The 23,655-nt window shown below is 52.5% G+C and overlaps 1 protein-coding gene across 3 annotated transcripts; it reads right to left on the minus strand.

Moving 5' to 3' along the window:
• Positions 1 to 1,214: 1,214 nt before the first annotated feature.
• On the minus strand, positions 1,215 to 23,595 carry RNF167 (ring finger protein 167). Of its 3 annotated transcripts, none has more exons than XM_042471963.1 (10): positions 23,493 to 23,595; positions 16,947 to 17,076; positions 15,548 to 15,628; positions 15,229 to 15,345; positions 14,154 to 14,241; positions 13,955 to 14,045; positions 11,887 to 11,992; positions 11,085 to 11,178; positions 3,674 to 3,754; positions 1,215 to 3,190 (listed from the first exon to the last, which is right to left on the minus strand). In XM_042471963.1, exons 2-10 carry the CDS (start codon positions 17,040 to 17,042, stop codon positions 2,805 to 2,807), a joined length of 1,140 nt encoding a protein of 379 aa, XP_042327897.1. In that variant the 5' UTR covers positions 17,043 to 17,076; positions 23,493 to 23,595; the 3' UTR covers positions 1,215 to 2,804. The 3 variants fall into 3 exon arrangements, with proteins under 3 accessions (XP_042327897.1, XP_042327898.1, XP_042327899.1); XM_042471964.1 differs by having other exon boundaries at positions 23,497 to 23,576; XM_042471965.1 differs by lacking the exon at positions 23,493 to 23,595 and adding an exon at positions 18,413 to 18,607.
• Positions 23,596 to 23,655: the final 60 nt, after the last annotated feature.

Genomic DNA, 23,655 nt, shown 5'->3' on the forward strand with positions numbered 1-23,655 from the left:
GCAGCTGCCCTCCTCTCCTCCTGGTGCCAGGGAAGCCTGGCACAGGGCCCCATCCTAGGAGAGAAGAAGACATACACCCTGAGTAGTCCAACCCTATTTCTTGGACTGCAGCGCCCAGAATCCCAACGGTGGCCCTTGGGGGCAGGCCTTGGGAAACTGCCACTGGGGTCAAGTGGGGTGCCCTGCTTTCCTTGGTTGCAATGCTCTCCTTTGGGGGGGATGAAGGGAGCCAAGGTCCCAAAAGGGAGGCGAGCTACTGCTTCCAGGCCTGGGGAGGACCTCTATGCTGCCTCTGCTCTTGCTGAGTGCCTCCTTCCCATTCCTGGCTCCTTCCAGACAAGGCACAAAGTCCAAGCGTGGCCAAGCCCAGATGGCAAACAAAATGGGTCAGGCGTGACTCAGGCCGGGCGGCGGCACTTGCTAGGCCTTGGCTTGTGGCTGGGAGCCTCCCTGGCCAGTGAGTGGGCCAGGGGCCGCCAGTTCACCATCACCGCTGCCTGAGGCTTCTTCTTGGGGCCAGGGTGTCCCTTGGTGGCATGGCTCAAGTCCTTCCTCCCCTCTGGCACCTTCCAAGGTAGACTCATACAGCTGTACAGCTGGCAATGTGTCCCAATGGTTTTCGAGTGTTGGGACGAGGGCACTGGGAGACCACGCTCCAAATCCCCACTTGGGCATGGAAACACACTGGGCAAGCCACGCTCTCAGCCTCAGAGGAAGGCAAGGGCAGCCACCTCTCTGAACAAATCATGCCAAGAAAACCCCAGCATAGCTCACCCCAATTTGGAAAGGACATGAAGACACACAAGAAATCCCCAGCGTGGCTATCGAGTCTGACTCTGAAACCCACACAGGAACCCATCTTCCCTAAGGTTTACTCATGACTGGGCTGATAGGAGCTGTAGTCCATCCCTGGAGCAGTGGCTTTCCATCATTGAAAGAGAACATCTGTAATCTCCCAAAGGGGTCAAACAGCTCTTTCCCCTGAGGAATGTTTTCAGTGTTTAGCTGGACAAGACTGATGGGAGTTGTAGTCCACTACTGGAGAGTGCAGGACAGGTAAGGCTCTACTTTGAGGACTAAGCTGAGTGTTTGGGGGGGGGGGAAGAGAAGAAAGTGGAACTTGGTTTCCTGCAAAGTGTGTTTTCCGTCCCTGAAAAAGACAACTATGGACACCAGTCATTCATTTAAACCATTTTTAATTGACTGCCCCAAAGGGCTACAACGACTCCCCTCCCCCAAAACCACCCCCAGCCCCACTGTCAGTCCCTCCTTCCAGTTCTCCAAATATCCAGGGGCCCCTTTCATGGGGAGGGGGTGAAATCCTGGAGCCACAGCCCCTTCCCCCCATTCTTTACAATACTCTGTCCATAGAAATAAAAAGTCCTTTACAGTACAAACTCTATTCCCAAAGGTGCTCAGTAGAAGGCAGAGGAGAGACAGCAGCAATGCCGGTGGGTGAGTGGGGGGCACAACAGCAGCCCCCCAAACTCCCTGGAAAAAGAGAGGGCCCCAATCCTGCTTCGTCCAGCACCCACATGCCAATGCAAGGGGGGAGGGTCCGTTAAAAATTATTTGGGGGCATTCCTGCCCACCCCCCATTTGCTGCATATGGGGTGGCGGCTGCCAGAGTGTGCCCATTTTTACAGCAACCAAAAAGTAAGTAGTGTTAGCAAGTCCAAGGAGGGGGACCCTGGAGCAGTTGTACATTTGTGGCGGGGGGGGGGGGATACAGATGAAGGGTGCAGACAGAAGGGGGGATATTTGAGGGGTTCCTCAGCCATGTTACAAAATGAGTGACACGACCACCTTGCCCTCCGCTTCCATGGCACAGAACCAATGTGCAAAAGTGCAAGGGGCATGATGGCGACGGTGGTGGTGAGGAAGGCATCTAAACATTTTTTTGCCCCAACTGCTAGTCAGCCCTGAAGGCCAGGACCTCTTTCTCTCTGTGTGTGCATGCTGTGGGGGCCCCATACTTTCCTTCCTCACTCCAGGTGTAAATGCGCTTGCTCACAAATGAACACCCCAGTCTCTGCTTCCTTACCTGGGAACGCCAGCACCGCTGCATGTCTCCCTCCAAGTGCCTCCACCATTCTTCATCCAGCACCTGGCCAACACCTGCCCCCCCAGACTGCACCCCCTAAATCGTAAGCTCAGCCCTGCAGCCCTTTTTGACTCTGGGGGTCTCCACTGTGACCTACAAGATTAGCCCCCCCTCCCAAGGCTAAGGAAGGAAGGAGTGAAACCTTTCCTAGGGAAAGGGAGCACCAAGGGGGGTGGGAGACACTCCCCAAATGGCTGTCTCCCCCCCCCCCGGAAGCCAGGGCCACCAGGACATGGACCCCATTGCCATTGCCTGGCCTCGGGAGACCAGATTTTGGCCCTTTTTATTTCCTTTCTGCAAAGGGTTCTGCAACCTCAGGCACAGAGAAATGCTGCACTTTCACATCCCAATTCCCACAGAGCTTTTTTGGGGGGAGGGGGACTGGTGGCAGCAGTGAGAGTCAAAGGGGCAGCCACCACCTTCTTCTCTCCCCCCAAAAAGGGGTTACCTACTCCCTCTCCCACCTGGCTGGTCCCCAAAGAGGGGGGTCATGGTGCCCCCCCACTCTAAAATGCTACTCGCCCCTCCCTGCACCCAGAAAAGTTAAAAAATATATTGGAAGCTCAGTGGTAAAAAGCAGGAGGAAGGGGGGATCAGCCCCGATCCACCAATGCCTCCCTTCTCCATCTGAGGCTGGGGGGGGAGCAGAAAATGGAGGACAGGGAAGACCAGGGCTGCAGGAGGATGGGTTTGGAGGGCCCTAGACCAGCAGCGGACTCTGGTCGCTCTCGGCCGACTGTCTGCCCCCCTCCAGGAGGCCGTGGGGCATGCCAGAGGGTGGGGAGTGTGCCATGCTGCCGAAGGAAGGGGGGCCCGGGGCCACAGTGGGAGAGGGGCGCAGCAAGGGAGTGCGCTCTGAGTCTCGGCTCCCCTCTTCTTCCTCCTCTTCCTCCTGATGCTGCTGCGCGTGCATCTGCGCCGGACCCTCGCCTTCTTCCTCGTCCTGAGTGGCGGCTGGGCTGTGGATGGTGCCCTCCTCCCCTTCCGAGTCCGAATCCTCTGGGGAGCGGAGGACATGCTGCTTGCAGACGGGGCAGGTCTTCTTGGTCTGCGTCAGCCACGGATCCACGCACTTGCAGTGGTATGCTAGGAGAGGAAGGAAGGAAGGAGCAAGGCTCAGCAAAGACACTCAGGACAAATCAACTGACCATAACATGGAGAAACTTATTGCTGGACAGATCCCCAAGGGTCATCCATCCCAACCCCAGATGGGGCAGGAATACTTTACTAAAACACCACTGATTTAAAACAGTATAAAAGCTTTTGTAGGGGAGCAAAGGCAACCCCCTGAGCTCACGAGTGGGAACAGCCCTGCACTTCGGATGTGGTTGTACTGCAGCTCCCAGCATTCCTTACTGCTGGGAGTGGCAGTCCCCCAATGCCTGCCTGCTTTCCTATCACGGCTGAGAGACAGATTGCACAGCCCAGAAGCCCCGGCACTTCCCGTAAAGGATTCTGGGAGTGCCAGTGCGGTCATGGCTCTGCTGGGGCATGGTCATCTCTTGGTGTTCATTCTGGCCCAACGGGCTCATGCTCCCCTCCCTTGACTGGCGTCCTGCGCGTCCTTACCGTGAGCGCAAGGGAGGATGCGCAGGCGCTCCCCGTCCTCGTACTCCTCCAGGCAGATGGCGCAGACGTCGTACTCATCCCCTGGGGACAGAAGGGGGGCAGAGGGAATGAACAGGGGGTGCAGACATAGATGCAGACCCACATCGTCCTGCCCTGCCCAGCCACGGCCCCCACAACAACAACAACACCAGAGCTTGGGAAATTCTAACTACAACTCCCAGAATCCTCTCATGCAGCCTGTCTTGGGAGTGGGGTGTCCTGGGACTTGTACCCCCCCATAAACACACAAAGAGGGGATTTTTCCAAGCTCTGTACCCCCATGGTGCTGAGAAGGTGGCACCAATGGAGCCCCCAGCCCCATGGGGACCCTGCATGGCACCCCTAGAAGAGGGGTCTTCTATGGGCAAGGTGGAGGTTTTAATTTGGGGGGAATAGGAGGGGGGAGACTGACTGGAAGGAACATTGGGGGGTGGGATGGGGGATGCATTTTGGGGGACAGCAGAGAGGGAATGAGAGTTAAGTGTGCGTATGTGGGAAGGCATCTAGCAAAGTTTGGCAAAGTTACTTTTTCCCCTTTGGACTCCCTCCTCTGTTCTCAGTGACCCCAAGCCCCCTTCTTAATGCTGACTAGAGAAGACTCACTGAATTCAAGGGGTTTACCTACGTGTTGCCTGACCCTACAGACAGATGGGGGCTAAGCGACTGGGTTCCATTTATTTGACTTTCTCCCAACAAGTTATAAAAAAAAAGGTTAAATAAGGCATGCTATTAAAAGACCATTAACTTTTTATCAAAGAAGAAGCAGGAGTTTAAAAACACCAAGAGTGGAGGGGGAAATGCATTGCATGCGCCGTGTGCGGGGCAGAGGGCGCGAGGGGTGCTTTGTGTGCTTGCGGGTGCCGTGGGGGACTGGTGGGTCCCCCTGGCCTGCTTGCCGGCTGGCTTGCTTCCTCCTCCTGGGCCTCTCAGCTTCAAAAACAGGAAGCCGGGCGGTGGAGGGGTGGGTGGCCTTCCTCACAGAAGTGGTGGCGGCAGCAGCAGCAGTGAAGGGAAGTGGTCAGAGGGGCGGCAGCAGACTCCGCGCAGCAGCAGCAGCAGCAGCAGTGCCTTATAAGGCAAAGAGTTGCAGCAAGCAGCAGAAGCAGAGCCACAGCTTCCTCTTGGTCTTAGTCAGCCCCAGAAAGGGAAGAAAAGAGAGAGAGAGAACAGGGGAGGAGGAGGAGGAGGAGGAGGAGGAGGCCTGGCCAGTCCCCTGCCCCACTGCATGCCCCACATCTAGCCCTGGGAAGGGAGCAACAGCAGAACTGGTGTGGTTGCTGCTGCTGCGTGCCTTCCAGCTGTTTGCAACCGATCATGGGATTTTCCTGGCAGGTTTTCTCCAAAGAGGCTTGGCCACCCGGCCCTGCTTCCTCTGAGAAGAGCAGGAAGGTCGCCCAGGGCTAGATTTGAACCCCGGTCTTCCAGAATCTAGCACTCAAGACCATGACGCCGCACCAGTTACGTTGGCATGCGCCTCCCACGCATGGCAACCCGTTCCTAGGGTTTTTGTTTTGGCAAAATTTACTCAATGGCCCTCAATGACACACACACACACACGAGACGAGAGAGAGAGAGAGAGAGAGAGAGAGAGAATATGTGACTTGCCCAGTGGGTTTCCAAGGCTGAGACGGGATTTGAACCCTGCTCTTCCAGAAACCTAAGCCTACAGTCAAAGCATTGCATCACATTGGCTGGATAAAATAAAGGGTTGTGTTATTCGGAGGCGGTTTGCCATGGCTTTCATCTGAGGCTGAGAGAGTGTGACTTGGCCAAGGGCACCACGGGGGTTTCCATGGTCAAGCAATGGGGATTTGAAACCTGGTCTTCAGAAGGATCTAGCCCTCTGCCCCCCAAAATGGCTGAAAAGGTTGGTTGGGGCCAGGGTCTGGGAAATTTCCTTTTTTTGGACTGCAACCCCCAGAATCCCCCAGCCAGCGTTGCTGGTTGGGGGATTCTGGGGGCTGCAGTCCAAAAAAGGAACTTTCCTCTGCCCTGATCCAAAGTTGGTGAATAGCCCATGTGACATGTGCCCACCACTCCCTAATGCCTGAGGCTTTGAGTTCGAATCTCTGCCGCCCCAGATAAGACCCCTTTGTCTGAAGCCTTGCCTCCTCCACACGCCCATCTCTCCCTCTCTTTTTAAACGTTACGTTTATTTAATTTGTGCAAATGGGGCAAGGACCGTGACCCACAACGTCTTTTTAAGGCCAGGGAAAAAAGGGGAGAGAGTGGCAAGGAAAGAAAAACATATACTGTATATATATATATACATATACATACATACATACATACATACATATATATATATTCCTGTCTGGTTCTTTTGTATGTTATTTTAGCCACAGGGAAGTGGCATTCAGCAACTTTAATCGCAGCAGCTGGGATGGGCAGTTTGGAGAGGAACCTGGGATTTTCCCTAAGCAAGAACTAAAACTCTCCAGTGGAAAATGTGCAAACTGCAAATCCCAGGATTCCAAAGGTCAGTTCAAAGTGGGGTCAAACTGCTTTAAACTGCGCAGTGCAGATGCCTTCTCCCTCTACACTGGGAACCCTTTGTAATGCGATGGCAACCTGAGGAGCTGCTCTCCTCTCCCACACCTGACTTCCTTGTTTGCAGAAACGGCACAAAGGCAACCCACATCCGCCCTCGGCCCCAGAAAAGTGTGGGAGGATCCGGCTGAGAGCAGCTGGCTGGCGGGAGGAAAATGCAGAGAGAAAGGGAGGCAGGGAGGGAAGGCGGTCATTGCACACTGGCCCCAGACCACTGACCAATGCTCTCCCACTCGGCTACTCCTCCAGCCTGCACAATGTGTCCTGGGCTATGGTTGACCCTCGCTTGTCACTGGCAAGGCCCTTCCTTTGGGGGGGGGGGAGAGTCTGGGTCTCATAGAATCATCGAACCATAGAGTTGGGAGGAGACCCCAAGAAGGGCCATCCTGTGCAACCCCATTCTTCCATGCAGGAACTCTCCATCGAAGCATCCCCGACAGATGGCCATCCAGCCTCTGTTTACAAACCTCCAAGGAAGGAGACTCAGTCATCTCCTCTTGCCTCCAGTTACAAACTGGGGGGTGAATCGCAGAGCTGGAAGGGTCATTTAGTTCTGCCTCCCCCCCCCTTTGGCCAGTGAAGGAGCCCATCATCACTCCAAGTCCTGGTGTCCAACCTGCGTTTTAAATCCTCATAAGAGAGCATCCACCACCCTCTTTCCCCACTGAGACCGGTCACTTCAGGTGACTCCTTCTTTTAGAGGCGTTGGCTGCTGCTGTGTATTCAAGTCCTTCCCAGTGTATGGCAACCTTAAGACAAACCTAACATGGAGCTTTCTTGGCCTTTGCCTGCCTCCGAGGCTGAGAGAACATGACCTGCCCAAGGGTTAAGGTTGCCCAGTGGGTTTCCATGGCCCAGCTGGGATTCGAACCCAGAGTCGTAGTCCAAGGCTCAAACCACCACACATAAGGGATGCAGCTATGGGGAGGTAGAATGAAAGCACTACCCTCCCAAATAGGATCCCCCCCGCCATGTAATTTCCTTTCAGTCCCCAAATTTCTAGCACTGCAGTAGCTTAAAATTCCAGTTCAGCAATTCAGACTTACATCCAAAGAAAAGGCAAAGAGTAACCAAAGGAAGGAGAAAACCGCCCAGAAAAGGGCTCTCGGTATGAACGATCTCCTGCGTCTCACTCCCTGCAGGGCTAGAAATGTGGGGCGTGAAGGGGAATGACACCTGGGCGGCATAATTCACATTTGAGGGGGGTGATGCCCTCATCCTGGTCCCTGTTCTGACTGACCAGGGCCCCCAAAGCAGTCCCCCACATCCCCTAGGACCCCCTGCCCCACTCCAAAAGAGGGAGCTGCTCCTTGGTGCCTTCTGCACCCCACACTTAGGGGGAGGCAAGAGCCTTGAGAAAGTTACTTTCCACCAAAGCTGCCTGCTTTCCTGCCTTTCTTCCCTTTGCAAGGCCTGCCAGGCAGGCAGTTGGCATGAAGCCATGGAGGCTGGCAAGGGTGACCGGCTGGCTCAAGCCATTGTTCCCCCCCCAACTGCTCCCCCTCAGGGTGGTAAATAGGATGGGGGCTGCCCTTTTCCTCTGCCACTTTAAGACCCAAAGAAGCAGTTACAACAGATGCCAAACTGAGCTGCTCCCAGATGCCCCCTGAGCAGGAAAGCCAAGAGATGCTGCTGCCTGGAAAAGTATCTTTCCCAAAACTTGGTGGGAGAAGGGCTGCCCTTGGCCCAGCTCAGTTTGGCATCTGTTGTAACCTCACCTTTGAGTCCTAAAGTGGCAGGGGAAGAGGGCAGCTCCCACCCTTTTTGCCACCCCAGGGGGTAGTTGGGAGGAATAAAGGGCGAAGCCGGCCGTCCTGCCAGCCCTGTGGCCCCGCAGAGGGAAGAAAGGCAAGAAGGCGGGCAGCTTTGGCGGGAAGCAACAGTCAGCAAGCCAGCAAAGAAATGTGGGACCACCCACCAGCACCCTCTGGTGGCAAAAGGGGGCCGGGCAGGACCCAGATCAGCCCCACAGCTCCCCATAGGGGCAGAAAAGTCTTAACTTTGCAGGCGTTTGGGGACCTCTTCCTGGCCAAACATTTCTGGGTAGAGCTGGACTCCTCTCTATGGGCACAAGCTCCTTTCTCCAAAGGGATCCCTGCCCCAAGGGGCTCACAGGCTAGAGGAGGCCAAGGGATGCTAGCGGGGAAGGGGAAGGGGTCTCAGATGCCCCTGGTGCAGGAGGGAAGGGCAGCACCCCATTTCTCCAGCCAGTGGGTGTGGGGGGGCCCCCTTGCCCCAAAATCTGGTTGGAAAACAAGCCCCCACCAACGCCCCACTGGCAGTGCTGGTAGGAGATGGTGGGAGTTGTTGTCCTAACCCCATCCTTTCCCAGCATTGGCCATGCTGGCTGGGGATGATGGGAGCTAGAATCCAACACATCTGGAGGGCAGGAGACAAGGGAAGCTAGCAATTGGGTATCACCGATTTCCCCCCAAATGCTAATCGGCATGGCTTTAAAACCTGTTTTAGCCTCTTAATTGTACTTAGCATGTTTGTAGCCTATGGAAAATACTCTGTTGTTTTGGACTGTTTTAACCTGTTTGCCTTGATTTTACCCCACTTTGAGATCTTTTGAGACAAGGTGAGAGGGAAATATTTCTATCATATTTCAGCATGGCAGCATGGTGTAGGGGTTTGAGCATAGGACTCTGGAGCACTGGAGACTAGAGTTCGAATTGCCTCTCAGCCAAGTAAACCCACTGGGTGACAATGGGCAAGTTACACTCTCTCAGCCTCAGAGGATAGCTATGGCAAACTCCATTTGAAGAAATGTGGCAAGAAAACTCCATGACAGGGCCACCTTAGGATCGCTGTAAGTTGGAAAACACTGGAACAACAACAACAACAACAATAAATATCTCAATGAAACCAAAGTCAAGGTATTTGGACCAGGCAAGGAGGGCCTGAAAGGAATATGGTGCCTCCTTAGAAAAGTTGCTTTTGGACAAGCAGTAATTGGGGGAAAGGGTTACTTTCCTGCAAGAGCTTTAGAGAACAGAGGAAGGTGGTGCTGGTAGAAGAGAGGGAAGAGGAAGGGATGTGGCGGAGAACAAGACAGAGAAAAATTGGGCTTTTAAAAAAAGCTGGAGGGTTCTGACATAAGGACTAGAAGAGGGATGGTCACAGGGCAATTCCTGACCCCACGTGGCTTCAATCTGGGGCCAGTTTCTGCCCCAATCATGCAGAAAGTCCCCAAAACATATGGAAATACACAAAAATATCCCCATGTCAAGAACTCTCTATCCCCTCCATTTCCCTCTACAGTCCGTCTCAAAATTCAGGCAAAACGTGACGCAATGTTGCATGTGGCCGCCATTTTGAGAGAGACCGCAGAGGAAAACGGAGGTATTTGGCCTTGCTGTGGGAGCACAAGGGCAGTTGGGGGGTGGATTAGGGCCTGGCTGCCATGCGGACACCCCGCCTCAGACTAGGAGGCTCCTCTTGGTTCCAGGAGTGGTCAGTGCCAGGATACAAGGCAGAAAAACATGTGGTCAGTGGAAAGCAAGCAAAGCATGAGCAGGATGTGAAAAGGTGAAGGTGAAGCAACATGAGGCCACAGAAGAAGAGACTCGGACTTGACTGGTCAGTTTCAAATATCTGAGAGGCTGCCAAGAGATGGAAAATGGAGCCAGCCTGAGATTCAGACATGAACCAGTGGATCCCAATTACTTAAGGGGATTCTGATTAATCATTTTAAAGACCTCCCTGCAGGCAACAGTTGTCTGACAGCAGAATGGACTCCTTCAGGAGATGGGAGGGCTTCCCTTCACTGGACATTTTAAGCAGGCATTACACAAGCCCTTCTCAGGGGTGCTTTTCCTGTGGATTTCCTGCATGTCATGGGGTTGGACTATATGGCCCTTGGGGGTCCCTTCCAAGTCTTTGGGGAAGAACCTCCTGATGGCAAGAGCTGCTTGAGAGTGGAGCAGACTCCTTTGGAAGAAGAGGGTGGACTTTCCTTTGCTGGAGGTTTTTAAAGGAAGGCCAGGGGGCCACCTTTCAAAGGCGCTTTAGGTGCGAATCTTCCAGCCAGCAGCCCAGAAAACCAGGGGCAGCTCTTCCAAAGGCCTATGCTTTTAAGGAGTTACCTTAAACGCCTTCGCATATTCATTTCACATTTAAACATTTTGACCCATTGTGGGTCACCAATGCTGTGGTGCAGTCCTTTGAGTGCTGAACCAGGGATCCAGAAGATCAGGATTTGAATCAGAAACCAGCTTGGCAAGTCAGACTCTCTCTTCCTCAGAGGAAGGGCAAACTTCCTCAGGCAAAATCTGGCCAAGAAAACCCTCAAAGAGGCTCCTTATATTTTTAGAGCCAGGGAAAAGGTAGTGGTTGGCATGGCTGGCAGTGGTTGGAGTGGTAGGACTCAAGACCCTGGGAAACTAGGATACGAATGCCTTCCTGGCCACCGAAAACCCTGCAAGCCCCATGCTTGGCCTCAAAGGAAGGCAAGGGTGGCAAACTCTGGCTAGGAAAAAGCCAGCCGGGAAAGGCTTGCCATGAGTCAGAGGGAGATGGCTACCCCACCGCCACCATCACCTCCAGAGCCCTGAGTGCCTTACGGAAAGGAAGACAAATGCCATATTGAAATAAATAAAGGACATCCTGCATTTCTCACAAAGCAGGGAATATTGTTCCTTCTGGGCATGGAGAAGGGCAATGGCAGCTGTGCAGGTTCCCTGGGTGGGAAGGAGAAAATGCCCATCCTGGGCGAGAGGGCAAGGCATGTCGGCAGGCACTGCGCTTCCCATCCAGCCATCTCTATGCCCCCCAGCTGCCCCACATGACCTTCCTTGCCCTCCTATGGGGCGCCCCTTACCTTTCTTGTACTTGTGGACAGGGATCTTTTTCAGCTGTTCCTTGGAGAGGCGATTCCGCCTCATTCTCTTCCGATGCTGAATGCAGCGCACAATCTGAGAGGGAGGCAGGCACAGTTTAAGGGCATCTTTTGGGCATTCTTCCTGGGGGCACCTCTCTCCCTATCTACCCCATATACTTCAGGGCACAGCCTAAGATTTTTAAAAGCCAAAAGAGCATTGCCAGAAAGCGCAATGGAGACACAAACACCTATTTGCACTTTAGCCCAGTACACTCAGGCAACGGAGGTGTTGGCTCTCTGAATGTGCACTGAGTGCAAATCCAGGCGTTCTCTGCTCTGAATTGTGCCTGGGTTACTTTGCCACAAGGCAGATGGGCTTTGGAGTCCTTGTTAGCGTCATGGCCAAACATCAAGAGCAGCCCCTGTGGTAAAAGCAGGGTGAGTTTGCATTAGGGACTCTGATAGAGACTATTTTGTCTTAGCTTGGCAGAGAAAGGATCTGAAGGCTGCTGTGGACCACCTGCTGCATCACGGGCCACCAATAAACTTATAGCACATGTCTGGCATGCAAGTAACTCCTGAGGAGCCCTGGAACTACAACTAGCTCTGGAAAAGAACAGCGTCCAAAAGGCTCAGGACCCAGCTGCTCTTTGCTCCAAACCCTCCCCTGTAGACACCGAAAGCCAGGGGTTTTTAGTTCCCTCCAGCAGTTTCATGTGGCCAGTCCCACTGGACAGGTCAGGCTAAGTCCAGAAACCCAGATCCCACCCCCCCCCCCCCCCCCAAAATGGCAGTCACTCACCAGAATGGTACACATCACTGCGATGACAATGCCCACCACGCCCGTGAAAGGGATGAGGTAATAGCCCAATGGGAAGATGTACTCAGGGATCAAGATCACTTGGCCCCTGTGGAAGGAAGGAAGGGGTCAGACTCCGGAAGGGCATGGAAAAGGAAACCTCTGTCTCTGGCCAGAGACTGGGTCGAGGGAGGCCAGATTCCCATCCAGCCATGCCTTGACCAGGCCTCAAAAGACCATTTTCCCTTTTTCCACCGTGACAACGTTTGCAGAGGATGATAGAAACAATAATAGCTGCTGTTATTGCTACTATTACTACACCTATTTTTTCCCCTAAATTTTATTAATAAGGTGTCATCGATGTACATGGCACTGTACAAATCAAACCACTGGGAAAGACATACAGGGAAAGGGCAGCAAGGAAGCTTCTATGATGGGAAGGTCTGCTCGCCTTTTGCCCGAGAAGCATCAGAACAAGGGAGAAAAGGAGTTTTTTAAAGACCAGGAAAGGTCAGCCCAGTGGTCTGGGTCCGAGGGGACACATCTGGCCGCAGTCCAGCCCAGGAACCCAGTCTGTTGGGGCGGCACCAAATTCACAGGGAGACCCCGATGGACAGTTAGCTGTGTGCTAACCATGCCTTTGCCTTGGGTTTTATTGCAGCATCCCAGCTGATAGCCCCACATAATCAACAAACTGTTGTTTTGGGGCACCTGTGACTCCCCTTTTGCCAGACCCTCCAGACTGAGTTGGCCCAGGAACAGAGTGGATCAGGGCCCTGGAATCAGGGCCGCCAAAACTGAAGACCTGCTCCAGCTTTTGCAGGTTGCTGTTTTTTAATTGCTTTCTATCCATTTTAACCCTATGTTCTAAATAGTTTTAGTAACAGTTTGATTCTAATGCCATCTTCTTGTATGTTTTTTAAGCTACTGAATATTGTAAGACAGAAGGTGGAGGAGGAAGATGAGGATGTTATTCATAACAACGAGAGAGAGCTGCCAGGCTCCTGCCCACCTTGAACCCACCTTCCTTTCCAGCAAGAAGAACGTGGCACACCAAACAAACCCTCTCTGGGACTGGCAAGAATCTGACATGGGTTTCTTTCCCTCCCCGCACACTAAAAAATGCCCACAAACATTTTGGGGGACTGTTTTGGACTCTGTTTGAGAGGCAGGTTTGGAGAAACAGAGGAAGCAGCAAGCGTTTTCTGGCCCAATTCTGCTGGGAACTGTTTCGAACTCGGGGCATCAGGACCCAAGGATTTGCCTAGTTTTCCCTCATGTGCATCAGTCTCATTGGAGGAGCAAGAACTCTTAGGCTGCATCCACACTGGAGAAATAACCCGGTTTGGCACTGCTTTAACTCTTTTCTGGCTCAAGGCTATGGAATTCTGGGCTCTGCTCTGGACCTCACAACATATTCCAACTCCCAGAATTCCATAGCCTTGATCCAGAAAAGAGTTAAAGCAGTGCCAAACGGGGTTATTTCTCCAGTGTGGATGCAGCCTACCAGAACCAGGTGCATTCCTAGGGAGCTGATGGGCAAAGAACCTCTTCCCCAGCCTTTCAAAGACTGTTTAAAATTAATAAATTCAGAGAGATGATTTATTCCACTTGGCTTTCAATGCGCTCCCTGTCGCATGTGACGAAGGCTGGCAATGCCACCTGCTGGAACATTTTGTCCACAGCTGTGGGTTCAGTATTTGTAATTGCTGCCATTTTATGGTCATTACTGATTTGATGCTTTCACTCCTTCCCCAGCCGCAAAATCTTATTTTCACACAAACTGATGTGCTTTAAGCAGAAAAGCAGGACATGAAAAAAGGTATTAAACTGGTCGGTCTGGCTGAGTCTCGGAGGCCAGTGTCTTCCACACTTCACAGTTTCACCACTTTGATTCCACTTCAACAGTTAAGCATCCTAAAGAGTCCTGGGATCTATAGTTTTGTTCTGCCTGATAACAGCTTTGGTACTCCCCAAAACTGCAATTCCCAGGCAGTTCAAGTGGAATTGTACTGCAAACAAGGCCTTAGTGCCCTCATAAACCCTTTGGCCACTGTCCCTTAGTTCCTACCCTTTGTCATAGCTGAACAGCCTACGCAGGTACATTGCTGCTGTTTCGCCAATGAACACAGAAGGGATGGTGATACGTTTGTGGAGCTGCTCTGGAGAAGGCAAAGAAGGAGAAAAGGATTCAAATCACCTGTAAAGACTGTGGCACAAGTATCCCCACACTCGCTCCCCAGGACACTGACCAGTCCCTCGTCACTCACCATCATCCCAGACCATGTTGAGGAGATTGTCTGAGCCCACGTTGTGGACGATGGCCGCCAAGTACCCAGCCTTCTGGGCATGGTACACCTGGGGGAAAGGAAGAGGGGCGGCGCAGGGGGTCAGGGTGGCACCCAATATGCCCCATGGGCACAGACCCCTCCGGCATGCATTATAAATGGACCCGCCAGCCAGCGGAAACCCCCCTCCACTCCCAGTTCAAACCCTGGGAGCCCCCCCCCCAGTTATATAGGATCGCAGGTAGGGGTCCAAAGGGGCCGAAGACCACTCTGGGGAGAGGGCTGTGGGGGAAAGAAGAGGCAGCTGTGGCCAAAGGCAACCGGTCAGGGACGTACGGCAATCTTCATCTCTTCCCAATCCCCCAACAATATATTGGCCAAAGTACACACAAGACAGGGTGTGATGCCACTTCTGGTTGCCTTTTTGGCTAGTATGTTGTTGCTGGGTGCCTCCAAGCCATTTCCAACTTATAGCAACCTTAAAGTGACCCAGTCACAGGATTTTCTAGTCCGGTTTCCCCAGAGGGGTTTTTGCCATTGCCATCCTCTGAGGCTGAGAGTGTGGCTTGACCAGCATCAGCCAGTGGGTCTCTATGGCCAAGTGTGGAATCGAACCCTGTTCTCCAGAGTCAAGTTTTCATTAGAAGCTGAAGGGGTCTGAGGGAAGGCTCCAGGGATGCTTCTCTTCACCGTGGGGAGTGTTTGTGTGATTTCCACTCCAAAATTAACAAGTTAAGCTTTTGAAAAATGGGAGCTGGGGGGGGGCATCAGGGGGAACAGCAAAGGTGGGTCCTGGGTCCACTTGCTCCACACCACATTAGAAAGTGGCTTCACATGCGCAAGAACAGGGCAGAGTGTGTGCAACTGAGTGTGCGGAGAAAGTCCAGCTCAGAAAGGGACTGGACTCTGGGCGAGGTTGATGTTCATCCAAGCAGCAAATTCTGGGTCCCAGAACAGGAGAGCTGCATCCCCCCCTTAATGCACAAAAGTTCCTTTTATGCCCCCTTCCCCTCCCTCTCTCTTTTGCAAAAATGCAGCCAAACCGCGTTCAGCCCACCTTGATGTCAAAATTGCAGTCGTATCTCTGGATAAGAGCAACGAAGATGCTCCCGTTACTCGGGGGTCCCTCGATCGGCCGGCAAGCATTGGCTGGCCTGGCTTCCACCAGAAAACCCTGCAGGAAAAGGGGGAGGCAGAAGAAGGGAGGGAGGGAAAGAGGCATTTTATTTGGGGAAGAAAGAAGCAGGCTAAGGCTGATGCCCCCCACCACATGCCTTCAGCCCCATGGACACCTTGTGCCTAGAGGGGAAAGGTGGGGAGGGGTCCGGTAGGGGCATTGAGGTCAGGAACCCCCCAAGCGTCCTGCAGATACCCACCACCAGGCCCTCGCGGGGCAGAGGACCCCCAAACATGGCCGGCAGGTCAGAGAAATCCATGCTGGTGTTGTGGTCCGACATCTGAGGGCAGAAGAAAGAGGGAGGCATTGGCAATTTTTTGCCTGCTTTTCACTCCAAAAATTAACAAGTCCAACTTATCCCCCTTTTTGAAAGGGACAAAAAGTGCTTCGCCCGGGAGACAGTTCAATCTCACCTGGCTATTATTATTACTGTTATTTTATTTACTTGCATCCCACCTTTCTCCCAAAATAGGGCCTCAAGGCGCTGCTCAGCAAACCAAAAACAATACAATTCAAAGCAATACAAAAGCATGAAAATGTATAAATATACAATTTTTTTAAAAATGCATTTCAAAAGAGCGTTAAAACAATTATACCTTTAAAATTTAAAAACGTATTGAGAAGTCTAATCTCTAAGAGTTTCCCAGGTCTGACAGTCCTGCCTAGGAGGTGGAGCAATATCAGCATTCCCCGTAACAAGAATCTTAAGTCTCAGATTTTATGGTTGTTGTTGTTGTTGTTGTGCTTTCAGGTTCTCTCCAACTTATATGGTGACCCTGAAGTGAACGGCTCACGGGGTTTTCTTGGCAAGGTTTATTGAGAGGAAGCTTGCCATCATGGCCATCCTGGGAGGCTGAGAGAGTGTGGCTTGGATGAGTGTGGATTCGAACCCTGGTTTCTCAGACACTCAAACCACTACGCAGACTCTCTGTAAATTGATATTACAGGGGAATAAAGGTGCTGCTTTCCTTACCTGTGCATTGTGTACAACAACCTGCTTTTTGCAACATCGCACACCTTCTGGAGGGCCATCATAACACACAGAGGCCTCATGGTCAAGGCCCACTGTCTTTCATCTGCTGGCGGTCATTGTGGGATCTGAGCAGGGGTCTTCCTAACTCACATCCCCTCAGAGGCTGGAGAAAGGCAGGAACTGGACAGCCAACAATGTTTGGCTTCCTTGCCTACTGAGGAAAGCCAGCCACTACCAGGCATTGGACTAAGGCCTTCCTAGGTCCATCCCATGCGGCTTGTCTTGCTTGTCTGAGCTACCTAAACCACTCAAACATGCTCCTGGACAGACAGGTTACCTCTGGTGTAATGCATTTTTGGTCCTCACACAAATCCCAAACACTCCTTCCCACTTTCTCAGAGCATAAGGAAGAAACCCTCCATTTCTGCTGCAGATTTCAGGAAAAAGGAATAAAATGCTCCTTCTTCCTATGGCAAAACCAACAGGAATTGGCTGTAACTAGAAACCAGAGCTCTGGAAAAGCCAGAACCTGCCAGCGACCCCCTCCAAGTGCAGCAAAGCAGCAGGCGGGGTGGGCTCAGGCCTCGGCTGCCCAGGGGCCTTCCAAGGTGTGGGGCAGACTCACCGCGTGGATGTAGCCGCTTGTGGCCGGGAGCTCCAGGACCAGCCAGACCGGGAGGAGGGCCAGCATGGCCAGGGGGAGTGGGTGCGAAGTCTGCATGGCAGCCGGCTGCAGGCGTCTGATGTTGTGGCTCCTGCAGCAGAGAAAGAGAGAGAAGAGTTTCAGGGAAGGCCACGGAGGGGATCCCACAGCTCAGGCCTGGCATCTCTGGAGACGGCGCTCTGCCTGCCCCAATGGCTTAGGTCCCAGATGGGAATTATGGGGCCGATCCGATGTCTCCAGACTGCAATTGTCGGCATCCCTCACTGCTCAGCAAACTACCTAAGGAGCCAGCATACCCCGCAGTGAGGGATGCTGGCAATTGATGGGAACTGCAGTTGAAAGGATGCTGGCAGGTGATGGGACCTGCAGTCCTAGGGCACCTGGAAGGCCATACCTTGTTAACATGGAGCCAGCTACCTTTGGGATTGCTTCCCCTCCCTCCTAACCTGCCCCACATCCTAAGAGGGAAAGCCAACTCTTTTCCCCTGGAGATGGGGGGCAAGGAAGGGCCTTCTGTGGGGCAGCACTGGAGCCACGCAGCTCTCTCCCATGCGGGGGGGGGGGGGAGTCCATCAAAAGCCCCTTCCTTCCATCATCTGGCAGCAAGACGGATTTTGGAAAGACGGCAGACTCCCTTTTATCCCGTCCTATTGATCCTCCTTTCATCTAATATTCCACCAGAAAAAACTTGGAAATGAACGCACTTCTTAAACGTCAGTCACTGCCTGAAGTGCGCCACAGAAGACGAACATTTCCAGATAAACAAACAGAAAATGAAAAGTGACTGGGCACAGACTTGGGGGGGGGGTTCATGATCCTGAGGCAAAGGGGGCTGGAGGGAGTCCACTTCTGCAACCAGAACGACAACCACAACACACAAGGCAGCCACCTCCTCTCTGTGTTTCCCCGAGGCAAAGCACAACACAAGGCAATCATATGATGGACTGACTGGGCCGGCCGCTCAGCTCAGGAGGCCATGGCGTCTGTGCGTGTGTGTTTTTGTGTATGAATGCGTGCGTTTTCTGCACAAGGGTTGGACCCAGCAGCTGCTTTCTGACAAGATAGTCCTTGGGTTCCAAAGGAAAACCAGCTGGAATCTGTATCTAGAAGCACAGACCAGTTCTTTTCTTTGTTGCAAAGGGAAGCACTCAGCACATGCTCAAAGGTACTGTCATCTCCATCTCACTTCAGATATCCCAATGGAAGGAGGCATGAGCTGAGCTCCCTGCTCCAACCCAATAAGACCTTTGCTCCTTCTTTTCCTTCTTCAGATGAGTCCCACGTCCTGGAAAATCAATTGGGGCAGAGCAAAGGATGCCCAAGAGCCAGAGGAGGTGGGTTTCTACACAAACACACACCCAAAATACAGGTGTTCAGGGTTCAAAGTGTCAATTTGTTTAATATGTTTTTAGTCATTTAAAACTTACTTTTATTGTTTTAAATTCAGAGTAGTTTTGTAGATGGATTCTGCTTCTCTGCTCTCCTCCCATCGTCCCACAATAATAGGATCCGTTTTAATACTGTCATAGTTCAATTCCATTTTAATTGCCACTTTCATAGGCTTTCAATTGCACTGTGTTTTTAGACGGTAAGCCACTTTGGGTTCCAATTCTGGGGGAGGGGTACAAGTAACAACAACAACAGGGGAATACCTACATATTTTAATTCACTAATTAAGCATGCAAGGAAGTAAGCAAGCAAAATGGGAGGTAGTTCATAGCCTCAGTTCTTCCATCTCTAAAAGGGGAAAAGACCACTACCCTACTCTGCAGGGCTGTTCTGTCAAGGGTCAGCAAGGAATCCTGGAAACCAAGAAGACCCTCCATTCAGTGGCCACTGACCCACAGGATTCAGCTACTGAAATGTAGGCACAGAAAAGAGCCCCCAAAATGACTGCTTTCCAAAGGAAGGGGCAGTTCAACCCTATTTATCGTCTGCAGAAAAAACCAGCAGCGGCTCCTGCTAAAGACCAATGCGCTTATTGCAGCACAGCTGTGTCTCCTGACACTGAGGCCACACTGGACTTGCTGGCCTTTAAGGCGCCCATGAACTCCACAGGGTTTCTCCAAAATAATCCAAGGGTTGGAAAGCCCACTCCTTGCAAGGCGCATAAAACTATACTGAAAGTGGAGCGAGGGGCAACATCTTGGCCCCTGCCCAGGGGCTTCCCTTTGGCCCCCTCAACACCCCCTGGGCATCGTCGGAAGTGACATCACATCATTTCCTGTCTCCATTTTTGGCCTGTTTCCAGTGAAAAGTGGGGTTTGGGGGTTAAGGAATGAGGGGTTTGAAGTCTAAACGGCCACATCTGCAATTGTCTGTCATTTGGGACCATTTCCAACCCGAAAGTCACCCTTACAAATTCAGCTTAGCAAATGGTAATGAGGGGCTTGGCAGGGCTGCCAGGGACCCCCCAAAAAGGAGGCTCAGGGGCTGGGGCACTGAAGGAGCCTCCAAGTTCTATCCATGAGTCATATCAAAATATCAAAATCCATAATTTTGGCACCAAAACTTGTCCTTGACTTATATGTATGAGGCTGACTTATAGTCAGGTATATATGGTCAATGTAATTGCATGTCATTTACATCCTGCCTTTCCCTCAAAGACCCTGGCCCTGAGGACAAATGGCCGCAACTGAGTCAGCGGCAGAAGCGCACACTTTGCACTCTTCTTCCAATGGGTGATATAAGTTAAAGCAACATAGCTGAAACAGTATGCAGTTTAAAAAGAGGAGTGAAAAAGCATCAAACAATAAATACAATTAAAACGAGAACAAGAAGCAATTAAATACATGTTCAGTGTATACAACATATATCACAGTATTCTTTAAACGCTCAAACCGGCAGAAGGTCTGTTTGAGTAAGAAGGCTTTTGCCAGCCGGAAGAGACAGATCATAGCATCCTAGGGTTGGAAGAGACCCCAAAAGGGCCATCCAGCCCAACCCCATTCTGCCATGCAGGAATTCACAATCAAAGTATACCTGACAGATGGCCATCCAGGCTTCCAAGGAAGGAGACTCCAGCAAAATCTCCAACGGAATATGTTCCACTGCCAAACAGTTCTTGCTGTCAGGACATTCATAGAACCATAGAGTTGGAAGGATGACCGCAAGGGCCATCCAGTCCAACCCCCTTCTGCCATGCAGGAAATCACAATCCAAGCCTTCCCTGGCACAGGTAGCCATCCAGCCTCTGCTTAAAGACCTCCGAGGAAGGAGACGCCACCAAAGTCTCCGAAGAAGGAGTGTGTTCCACTGTCAAACAGCCCTTACTCTCAGGACGTTCCTCCTAAAGTTGAGCTAGAATCTCTTTTCCTGCAGCTTGCATCCATTGCTCCACTGGGTCCTGTTCTCTGGAGCAGCAGAAAACAAGCTTGCTCCCGCCTCAATGTGACATCCCTTCAAATATTTAAACAGGGCTATCATCATATCACCTCTTAACCTTCTCTTGTCCAGGCTAAACATCCCTAAGTCTCTCCTGAGAAGGCATTACGGTTTCCAGACCCTTCACCATTTTGGTGGACCTCTTTTGGACATGCTCCAATTTTTCAAAACCCTGTTCAAACTGATGCCTAGAACTGGACCCAGGATTATCCCAAGCGAGGCCTGACCAGAGCAGAATACAGTGGCACTATTCCTTCCCTTGATCTAGACACTATACTTTTATTGAAGCAACTTAAAATTGCAATGGCCATGTTAGCTGCCACAACACACTCTTGGCTCATGTTCAACTTGTGGTTTACTTGGACTCCTAGATCCCTTTCACACCTGTAAGTCTCCTTAAGCCAAGTACAGTATCTTAAGTCCTATATCTGTGCATTTCATTTTTCCACCCAAAGTGCGGTACCTTATGTTTCTCTGTGTTGAAGTTCGTTTTGTTAGCTTTGGCCCAGAAAGGGCCAAGCAAGGCTCCACTGGGAAGGAGCCCCACAGTCTGGGGGCAACCACTGTTAAGGCCCTGCGCCCCGTGTCCTTGCCATTTGTGACAGTGGCAGGATGAAGAAAAAAGCCTCGTTCGAAGACCGTAAGCGAGACTGGCTCATTTGGGCACCCTGAGTTGTGTTTGTTTGGTTTTATGGCAAGGATGTATATCTTGCCTTTCTCCCAGAGTGCAGTGTTTCCAAGGCAGAGGAGAAAGAGCAGCAAAAAGCAGCCACGAAACCCCCCTTCTCTCCCACCTTGAAGGAGCAGCTCCACAAAGGAAAGCGGAAAGCAGGCCCACGCAATAAGCGTGCCAATTATCCCACGCGGTGCCATGTCGCAGGGCTCCAAAAGGGAAAAGGAAGCCACCTCTCTAATTGGAAGCAAGAAGGGGATGGCAGACCCCCAAAGCAGGCTTTTGCTTTCAGCCCACCCAAAAGTTGGATAAATCCATGCCAGTCCCTGGCACTGCATGCCCACCTTTCTTGGAGAGAACAAGGGCCCCGTCCTGCCCCCCACGAATGCTTTGTAGTCTTTCCGTGGGCAGCGGGGAGGAAGGCGCTGTATTCGAGTGAGGGATCAGCTCAACCCCACAACAGCAGCAACGACAAGGGGTGCAGCCGCACTGCAGCATTAAAGCAGTTTGGTACCACTTTAACTGCCATGACTCTGTCCTACAGGATCCTGGGATTTGTAGTTTGGGGAGGTATTGAGCCTGGTCTGTTGGAGAGCTCTGGTGCCTCACCAAACTACAAACCCCAGAGAGTCATGGCAGCCAAAGTGGTGTCACACTGCTTCAGTTCTGCAGTGCAGCTGCATCCAAGGCTGAGGAGAGAGCCTGGAAGGGGCTGCCGGCTGCTTGAGTGAATCAACCAAAGAGAAAAGCAAACAAGAGATAAGGATTCTTTAATCCTCTCAGTTGAGGGGGAGGACATTTTTGGCCAGGAGGACCCTCAGGGGAGCAGCCCGCCTCGCAGGGTCTTCTGAAGGGTAGAACACGATCAAGGCTTTGGGGGCACTAAAGGGCACCAGAAGTGGTCAATGGGGCAAACTTCATGATGGGATGAAGCAAGCACCTTAACTACCCTGAACTACACAGCCAAGCCTTTCTGATTTGGGAGGTTGAGGAGGCCCAGGTCTGGTTGGGAGCTGGATGGGAGACCCCAGGAGGGACAACCGGGAAAGATCCACAGCCAGGGCTGGGGAGAAGAAGCTTGCTCAGGGTGGCCAGAGACCCACCTTTTCCAGGACATGTCCTGCATTGCAGCCTTCTGACCAGGAGGAATTTGATTAATGTATTCTTATATCAGTGTTGTTAGCTTTTATTTGGTCATGCCTTATGTTTTTATTTCATGTTCTCCATTTGTGGGGCCTTGTCCTCTTTTGCAGGAATACCATCTGGTCACCTGAGCTTTCTTGACCCTTAGCCAGCCATGGCTGCTGTCAGTCATGACCCTTGGCTGAAAGGACCACCTTTTTGTGGGCTTCAGGTATCGCGCACCTGAGCATCCTTTCTTGCCAAGGGAGCCATCCATCCTAAAGCCACTTGCCACAACTTTCCTCCCAGTCCCTCTCTTGTCATGAAAGCCGCTTGCAAGGACTGCTGTTGCATTGCCCTTTGGATGTCACACCCAAGGCATCTGCAAGCGTGGGAACATGAGTGCGCAGCATCCCAAAAAAAGGCAACATGGCAGCCAGGAGAGGGGCCAGGTGCGTCCCTTGCCTTGGGGCCTCCCACAACCCCACACTTCTGCCTCCCTTGGCCCCACAGCAACCTCCCAAAACCCCCTCCGACCCCGACTCCCCCTCTTTCCTCTTTCAAATCCCTTCTCACAAAAGTAACTTTTCCACGTGGAAAAACCTGGGCACAAGCCACATGTGCCATGCGCTTCTGGCTGTGCAAACCTCACCAAGTCAATGTACACTTTGCCCTCTCTGGATCCAGGTTTTTGTGCCCACAGGTTCCAGCATCCATGGTTTGAACATCTGAACAGCTGTCCCAAAAGCAAACCTGGCTCAGCCATTTTTAGAAGGGATGCCATGGGATTTAATGGGACTTGAGCCTCCATGGGTTTGGTCTCATTTTGGTCTCATATGGGGAGGGTTTTTTTTTGGGGGGGGGGCTGACTTTCTGGGATCCCCCCGGAAGGCTTGAGTGGCCTGAGAGGGAAGCTTAAGGTGGGTTTCGTCCCTTTGGGGGCGGGTCTGGGTCTTCAGAGCAGCCCCCCCCCCGGCAGCCAAAGCGGACCCCTTCGATCCCATTTAGCCTGGAAGGACGGCAAACCTTAGAAGCAGGGGGTGATGTTTTGGGGGGAGGGCCCTGCCTCTCCGCTGCGATCCAGCCACCTAGGGACCCCCCCCCCAAAAAAAGAAGCCTACCCCTCCCTTCATAGCTCGCTTTGTCTCCCGCCTCGTCCCGGTCCCAGCCTCCCTTCTCGGCTCGGCTCTGCTCTGCCAAGCCTGGGCCCAGAGTCGGGGCAAGTTCCTGCGAGGCCCCCGCCGCCCCCCAGAAGCCAGCCGACCGGGCCAAGGCGAGGGCTCCTCTGGGGCGGAGGCACCTTGGCACCCTCCGGGGCCCCTGCTCACCTGCCTCTAGTCTCGGGGGCTCGCGCGCTGTTTACTAGCCCCCCCCCAAGCAAGGCAACCCTCCTCAGCAGATCTCGCGAGGAAAGAAGGCGGAAACTCCGCCCCCCCCCGCCCAGAGCCGGCCCTCCCTCTCCTTCCGTTCCGCTTCCGCTTCCGCTTGGGC

The sequence above is a fragment of the Sceloporus undulatus genome, chromosome 6, assembly GCF_019175285.1.
Source record: "Sceloporus undulatus isolate JIND9_A2432 ecotype Alabama chromosome 6, SceUnd_v1.1, whole genome shotgun sequence".
Taxonomy (NCBI): Eukaryota; Metazoa; Chordata; class Lepidosauria; order Squamata; family Phrynosomatidae; genus Sceloporus; species Sceloporus undulatus.

Excerpts from the sequence above, each read along its gene's own strand:
- RNF167 (XM_042471963.1), bottom strand. The coding sequence starts at position 17,042 with ATGCAGACTTCGCACCCACTCCCCCTGGCCATGCTGGCCCTCCTCCCG. Across the intron at positions 14,242-15,228 it reads ACTGCAATTTTGACATCAAG|GTGTACCATGCCCAGAAGGC; the intron begins GTGGGCTGAACG and ends CCTTTCCCCCAG. Across the intron at positions 11,993-13,954 it reads CTGTTCAGCTATGACAAAGG|GGGCCAAGTGATCTTGATCC; the intron begins GTAGGAACTAAG and ends TTCCTTCCACAG.